At 41.4% G+C, this 8,274-nt stretch overlaps 1 protein-coding gene across 1 annotated transcript; it reads left to right on the top strand.

Annotated features, from left to right (window-relative positions):
• Positions 1-2,787: 2,787 nt before the first annotated feature.
• LOC137284432 (uncharacterized) lies at positions 2,788-7,843 on the top strand. The gene is made up of 5 exons (XM_067816225.1): positions 2,788-2,829; positions 4,130-4,212; positions 4,712-4,945; positions 5,091-5,291; positions 6,775-7,843. Exons 2-5 carry the CDS (start codon positions 4,140-4,142, stop codon positions 7,236-7,238), a joined length of 972 nt encoding a protein of 323 aa, XP_067672326.1. The 5' UTR covers positions 2,788-2,829; positions 4,130-4,139; the 3' UTR covers positions 7,239-7,843.
• Positions 7,844-8,274: the final 431 nt, after the last annotated feature.

Raw genomic sequence — 8,274 nt, forward strand, 5'->3', positions numbered from 1 at the left:
CGGTTGACATTCCGGAAATTACTTTCCCTGATTCGTTGACCGGTGTATAGTTATCTGGTAACAGTGGACATAGAAATGTCAGTCAAATACATGTCCGTAAAAGTATGACATTGGACAGGTCTGTAGATAGTTCCTCAGTTTCTTCAAAAGCTGAGTGAGATGGAAGTTGTAAGATCTTAGTAACAACGAGATTATTCCAGAAATGACCATGAACAGCAGAGTTCTATTAACTATGCTCAGAACCAACACAACCCAAACTACTGAGACATTTTCGAGGACAGTTTCAGTGCAAACGACCACACCGGCGACTGTAACGGGGTCAGGTCTACCACACCGTGTGCGTCCTCTGAGATACGGTCGTATTCGATCAATGAGAAAGAAGCCACATCGGAATCGTCCAAACGCAAACCAAAGAAAAATCGGAAGCCACGACCCATTCGCGATCTAGAGGCACGGAAAAAGGGCAAACATCCAATGAGATGTGCATGTGCAAGATTCTGGAGACGAAGGAAAAATCCCCGAGCAACCCGTCACTCGTCCTGATTTGGTCGCAAAACTAGATCCAAACTAGATGCTAGCGGAAATCACGTGGAGGAAGGTTTAGATCTCACAGACGTAAATATGTCGTATGGTATACAATTTCAGTGCAGATAACTAATCCCTTTAATATATAACATCTGAATTTTCTATGTAAAGTTTATTACTGGCCATGGAACATACCACAAACTGAATTAAAGTAATCATTTGTGAAACCAAATGTAAAAAATGTGAGATTTTATTTACAAACATATATACATACATATATGCTCATATCTTGTTTGTGTTATAAAAACCGGACCGATAAAGTGGAACCTAACTCAAAAAATAATACACATATAATACTTAATGAACTCCTTTTCTCTCCACTCCTCCTTGGTAACAAATAGTGAACTGTGTCAATATTTTGCAAATTCCTCAGCAAAAAAGTCTGCAAAAACCCCACAGAGTTGGTCATGTTTTGATTATGATCAGCGTTTCACTGAGTATGTTGTTTATTGGTTTTCCTGTTTATTGGTTTTCATCGGTCTACTTTGAGACAAACGGACTGAAGGATTATGTCATGGTAGTGCTGTCATGCGATACGTATGTGCATAACATTTTCCACCCTTTCCGCAAGGCCTAACACATTGCATTACCTAGCCACAACCAAACCAGTCTTGCATCTCCTTAACGTTAACGCTATGAAAACGCAAATTCTCTCTACGCCGTAGTCTTTGTGACTGTCCAGGACATTCCTTTGAAAAGCACTAAGGTGATCGTAAGTCACTAAGGCAACCTTAGTGCAAAGTTTAAATGGGGAGTTAAGAGTAACCTTAGAAAATGTCGCCTCGTGAAACGAAATCCAGGAAGTCCTAAGTAAGCCTTGACACATACGAACTCACAACGTTTGCCTAACGACGAATGGCCCTGTGCTTCCGCTTTTGAAACGTACCATGTCTTGCAGTAAGGTGACGGTGTGCGAATCGTGGGAAAACTTCTGGACGTCGAATATGTAAGTATAGCAGATTATGAGTCGTCCGTCAACCACTCACTCTAAACCATGTAGGTCTGCGAAGTTCCTCTCCAGTTCGAGAGGCAATTTGACCACAGGTTGATCACAGTCCTTCTGATGAAAGTGTCTTGTGTTGCCATAGCTCGCACAGACAACTTCGACGTTGTTCCAACTCCCAACATGTTTTGGACGCCTCATGTTAAAACACACGTGTTAAGCTAAGTTTAAACCAACATGATAACAACTTTCAGGTAGGTATTTATCACTAAAACAAACAGCAACACACTGACACGTTTCAGTGTAAATTTCCAGTATCACTCGACCATTAACAAGTGCGTATGAAATACCTATTGTTCAAAATTCACATCGTCATACAATGTAGCTCCCAAAATGAAAAATGAAATGCCTAAAAACTGTCACTTCAAAGTTAAATATCCCAGATTTGGTTGAACAGTACAATGCACAGTTTGTCCTTATTCAGTCATATGATCCAGACCCGTATAGTTTCTTTAACCTTGCCTCACAGATTCCCCGGGTTTACTTTACCATTAACAATAATTGGGATGGTGGGGTAGCCTAGTCGTTAAAGTGTTCGCTCGTGAGCCCGAAGACCCGGGTTCGATTCCCCACAAGAGTACAATGTGTGAAGCCCATTTCTGGTGTCCCCGCTGTGATATTGCTGGAATACAATCAACAACAACACACTTTTCCTGTTAACTTCAAGCCTAATAAAAAAAATGTTGGTTCCACGCATGCCGAACGAGGTCCAAAGTCTATGGTTTGACTGTAGCGTTACAAGTGGCTGTGTCACAAGTCACTTCAGTGTCGAGTTAAATTTCATCTGTGATATTACCTACGTTTGCTTCAAACCAAAAGTCATTGACCAACGCCAATACAACAGGTGATGTAGTTTTTTTAGCCCCTGGATTGAAAATATGAATCTTTATTACTAGTATTTATTTAGTTATTTCAGCGACAAAGCCCTGGACAATAGAAACAGTCTTCTTTGTCAACCCTAAACAAACATTCGTAATTCCAGCCTTTGACCACAAGTGTGGAAACTTTAATGACTTTGTGTGTGTGCGTGCGTGCTTGTAGTTGGGGGAGAGTTGGGGTGAGACTGAAAATTATCATTTACAGATATGTGTTTCTCGTCAGTTATTCACTCGTTTGTATCGTGTTGTATATCATAGCAAGTCTAGGTCCGCTCGACTGCTTCAGTGCAGGAACTAGGCGTATTTATTTATAAGCTTCACAGTTAGTGCTTTCTGACCGAGCGAGGCTAATTGGCTATCAAGGTAAGGTTCTGTGCAATGTTCATTGGTTGGTTACCGTGCTCTATATACTCAATCTCTTATCAAAATAACGCTTGTTTATCTTATATAATTTACATGTGATCAAAGACAGGGTAAATTACCTCAATGTGTACACATGTCTGTGACTGCTTTCTCAGACGCACATAGTTGTTCAGAACTGCCATAGTGTATTCATACGGAGCTGGTGGGAAGGGTAACTTAGAGGTAAAGCGTTCGCTCGTCACACCGAAGACGCAGGTTCGATTCCCCACATGGGTACAATGTGTGAAGCCCATTTCTATTGTCCCCTGCCTTGATATTGCTGGATTATTGCTAAAGCCGACCTAATATAAACTCACTTACCCGCATGCGGAGAATATACATTGTTACCATCAAAACCTTTACCCGACGAAACTGCCCATGCACTTGAGCTTTGCATGCAGTTGCTGCTATCAATCCCTCGTTTTACAAAACGAAACATCACATGCTAAAATATGACAAATCAGTGAAATCCGCATTAGAATTGATCTTCAGTAACCCATGCGTGTCGGGTGCTTTGGCTCGCTGATTTGGTTGACACATGACATCGTATCCCATTTACTTAGAACGATGTTCATGATGTTGATGATGAAATTGTCTGGTCCAGACTTGATTATTTCCAGACCGCCGTCATATAGGTGGAATATTGCTGAGTACGGCGTAGAACTAAACTCACTCATTTACTAGCATATGGCAAAACGGGTGCTGATACACTAACAGTTAAACAAACAGGTGGATCATCGCTGTATGATATTCACCAACTTTGCTAGTGATAATTAGAAAAGTTCCATCGATTTACTGTTTGAGGGCATATCTTGAAAATATTGCAAAGTTGTTGTTTCTGTTGAAAAGATGAACTCCATCCACCAAACCGCAATGCATGGGGTAGCCTAGCCTAATAGTTAAAGTATTCGCACGGCACGCCGAAGCCCCGGGATCGATTCCCTCTACATGGGTATAATGTGTGAAGACCATTTCTGCTTTCCCAGATTCTGTTGGAATATTGTTACAATCGGTTTGAAACCACACTCACACACCCATCTTATATGAATATAGCAAATCCCATCGGTATGGACAAGGCCCCGTTCTTCAAAGGAATCGTAGCTCTACGACAGTCGCAAGTGCAATCTATAGCGGTATTGTCAATATCCCTGTTATTTACTTAAAACTAGAAAAGGGGCGTTCTATTCAGCCAATGTTCTGTTTGTATACAGGGAATATAATGGAAGTTGCATATATGAGATGGATACTGTTTGTCTTCCAGTCTCAGACCAATGCATGAACGATTGAGCATGAACCGGAACCTGTTCCTTTGGCTACTGTGTGTGACTGCAGCAATATGCAGGGGTAAGGCATGTCTTACGACATTGCAAAGTCGTCATGTTACCATTTGTCTTTTATTTATAGAAGGTCGACTGCAGAGAATGACCAGAGAGACACACAGAGAGAGAGAAAGAGAGGATGTCGGAGAGAGGATAAGGGAGAGGATAGGAGAGAGAGTGTGTGAGAAAGAATGAGAGGACAGACAGAATGAGAGAGAGGCACACAGAGAGAGAGGGAGGATGAGGGAGAGAATGAGACGCAGAGAATGAGTTAGAGGATGACAGAGAGAGAATAAGAGAGAGAATGAGAGAGAGAGGGACCTCTTCACATTATGTGCAGCCCATTCTCTGGCGTTCCCCATTGTAATATTGCTGGAATATTGCTAAAGGCGGTGAAAGATAATACTTGCACTGAATACACAGCAAACTGCTGAATACGGCTTATAAGTAATGCTTAAGAAGGATTTTTGTAAATATATTTTTTGGTGTGCCTTTTAGTGGCACTTACCTTTATGTTGCATCAGGTAAGCAAGTTTCCACCTTTGCCGAGGTGCCCGATGCAGCCGGTAGACAGAAAGACTACAATGGTTACAAAATTGTTGCGAATCCTTACAACTGTAAGGAGTACTGCCAAACCTATGCCTGGTGCTTTGCAGCAGAGTTCGACTTCAACACTCACGACTGTTTTCTGTACAAAGGAGATACACAACTCTCGTACAAGAAAGGAAGAGTATTTATGAAACGGCGATACACTAAAGGTAAAAGAAAAGCTTCGGCACGATGCAAATTAACTCTTGGTTTTAGTTATGCTTACTTTGATGCTGTGTTAGATATTTCTTAATAACGGAGTTTTTGCGGGGCCTCGTTAGGTTGCATGTCAAATATAAATCTTCTCATGTTCAGTGAAAACCTCTCAGCCAACGACAACGACAAAGACAACGACAGCTACATCTACCAGCACAACTGCTGCTGCCACATCCTCATTCTACACCATACTTAAAACAGTAGGCCCATCTACAACAACGACTACAACAAGAGGACCAAGCCGAACCGACGAGAGACATACAGCAAGGTTAAGTTCACCGAAATCAACTTTCACAGAAGGTTTGTTTGCATGTGCAATTTGTTGATATGTAAGCTTTTTAAAAACAAGAGTGAGTTTATGACGTTTTTCTTTATTAAAATCTTTTCATTTTTTAAAAAAAACCTACTTGAAACAGAGACGGTTGAACAACCCCAAGTGTATCTTGAGAATGAGTATCTAATAGTGATGACTGCAGGTGTTCGATAACACCTTTCAGTTCCGTGACTGATCAGACAGTGGTGAGTACAGGTGTTCGATAACGCCTTTCGATCACTTAACTAATGTTGGGAGAGTATAGTATTTTGGCTGCCATGAATACTTCCTGTCTCACTGGCTAATGATTGCGTGTAAATTCTCCGAAAGATTCTTGGTGAGTTTCTGGGAGTGCTTTATCGGGCATGGTGGACGAGCTGGCCAAAGCGCCAGGCTAGTGATCCAGCGAACTTGAGGTGTCAGGATCGAGCCCACTTGTGAGAAGGGTGAATATGTGGATATGTACGCTATATAAATATCCTATTCTGATCATTCCTGGTAGGTGCTACATTGCATGTGAAGGAGCAAGGTCTCTGAACTTATGATTAACGTTATAAGCCTTATTGTGATGGAAACTCTCTTTTTTCAGTTTTTTTCTGTAAAATACAAAAATAACAATATGGATAAAGAAGATAGTTGAGCATCCAGAAACATCCACCAGAAGTGAGAGAGGTATCACTGATGATTTACTTAATGTGTGTTAATGTGCTTTTTAAACTTAAGTGAGCCTGTGCAACAGTTGCGACTGAAAGAGCCAAAAGCTTACCACCACTCAGAAATAACCTGGTCGTATCGCCAGTTAGATGCGCAGAAAAATCCCCTCGCGTCTCGCGTCTAAATCTTGAATATCAAATTACGATATAACAAATGACTAATTTCAACGAAAGATGCAATATTTTTTTATTCCATATAAACTTCATAAAGTACATCTGTGATAATATCTTCGGGTACCAAGCAAGAAAGGAAGGGACAGTTAAAATTATAAACACATGATCTAACGGTCAATAGTTTCTAACAAAGCTCCTGGTTAATCTTTTGGCATGTTTTCACTGTGTCCTTCGTACACAGGTGTTCGATAACATCCGCAATTGGAAAACGTAAGCCAGTATTTGCCTAAACAGATCCCAGCAACGGAAGACAAGTGTTTACACATGGGGTTTATTGCCCATGACCCGTGAAGACCCGGGTTTGAATTTATCTTCGGCAACACCTGCTTGACGTAAGAGGCGACAAACACGGGATCGGATGGTCATGCACGCTGACATGGTTGATACATGTCATTGTATAGATCATTGCTGAAGCTGCTTATGACTGGATTATCTGGTCCAGACACGACTATTTACAGATCGCTGAAACATAGCTGTAACATTGCGGCGTTAAACTAAACACACCCACTCACATGTTATTTGTCCATGGTTACCACTTCAGAATGACATGTAACAATCTTTTTTTTCCTATTGCGATATTCAGATACTTCTGTGTCAACGTCTGCAGAAACTACAACCACTACTCCGTCTTCCAGCATTGATTTTACTACCCCTCAAACTACTTCGGGTTTGGGCTTGTTACCAGACACTCCTGAAGCAGTCAACTTCTATACTGGACAGTCTTTATCTCTTCAGTTAAGCCTGGTCGATTCCAATATCGTACACAGTGATGTTGACCAGTTTGTTCGTAATGAAGCGCCTCTTCGTCAAAAAGCAGGGAACCCTCACTTATGTTTTAACATTGATAAATTCAAACATGTAACATTACCAGGAAAAACATTTCTTGTGCTATCATGTGACAAGGGTAAAGGGCTATTTCTGTCTATTCTTCAAACCACTCGTGTTGTATGTTTTCATGTAAGTTACCGTGGAAACTATAGCAACGATCCCGTTCTTCGTGTAGGGGAACACCATTGTAAAATACCTGAAACAAATTACGATCAGTAGCCGGTTCCATCGAGAGGAAGAACGCAGCAGCCCAAGATATCACTGATGAACCATCATCTTTGCATTCAAAGCCCGAGATACTTAAGGTCCGGCGAACTCAGCCTCTGCTGCTGAAACTGATGTCGAAGTGATGTTTTTTTCCGAACACATCACATATTTGTTTACTGAACTTTGGAGAACTTTGACGAGAACAGAAACTTTCAACGGTGCAGTGAGCATGATGACAATCGGTACGTTGTACCTCAAGTATCCAGGAAGCGACAGATGTCACGAAAGTCCGGAAATACGAAGCGTCTTTGCCTAGGAGCAGACAAACCAAACCAACGTCAGTCCGTCAGAACTCAGGACGCACTGCTTCAGATTCACGCCAAAGAATGTGGAGATTCAAATGTGGTTAAAACTTGGTTGCGAAATATACTCCCCACCAAAAGTGTAGCCTCACAAGTGTAAATGTAGCCACTTTTTTCAATCAACTGTTCTAACCTAGATTTTGCAGAATATTTACCACTATTTAAAGGTACTGCTTACACATGAAATGTTCGTTAGTGTTTCTGCTCAGATTAGTTCTCTTAAATGTTAATTGTAATATATATAAGTTTCCATAACAACTGCTTTTTTGTTGTTTATGCCGACTTGAAAGGTAAGAGTGAGGTAGGGAGTGAGTGTAGTATTATCTGAACCAGACAATCCAGTGATCAACAGCAATTGGGATATGATGACATGCCAGTTTGACCGCCTCCTACGACAGGCATAGGTTACTGAATAGCAATTCTTACAATTCTTTTCGGGTCAGTGACTGAGGAGATTTGCTGGCCCGAATGGACACGAGCTGGCGGACAAGTGGCTATGCCGTACAACGACTATATTTTGGCAAGAATGAGGACTCGAGAAGATACGGGTTAGAACCTATCTTCAGTAACCAATATTTGTCGTAAGAGGCGACTAACGAGATCGGGTGGTCAGACACACTTGGTTGACTGCTTCTCGATGGTCCATATCGATGCTGATTCTTGTGATCACGGGGGTGTCTGATCTA

This window comes from Haliotis asinina, chromosome 5 (genome assembly GCF_037392515.1).
Source record: "Haliotis asinina isolate JCU_RB_2024 chromosome 5, JCU_Hal_asi_v2, whole genome shotgun sequence".
Lineage (NCBI taxonomy): Eukaryota > Metazoa > Mollusca > Gastropoda > Lepetellida > Haliotidae > Haliotis > Haliotis asinina.

Excerpts from the sequence above, each read along its gene's own strand:
- LOC137284432 (XM_067816225.1), top strand. The coding sequence starts at position 4,140 with ATGCATGAACGATTGAGCATGAACCGGAACCTGTTCCTTTGGCTACTG. Across the intron at positions 4,946-5,090 it reads GAAACGGCGATACACTAAAG|TGAAAACCTCTCAGCCAACG; the intron begins GTAAAAGAAAAG and ends TCTCATGTTCAG. Across the intron at positions 5,292-6,774 it reads GAAATCAACTTTCACAGAAG|ATACTTCTGTGTCAACGTCT; the intron begins GTTTGTTTGCAT and ends TGCGATATTCAG.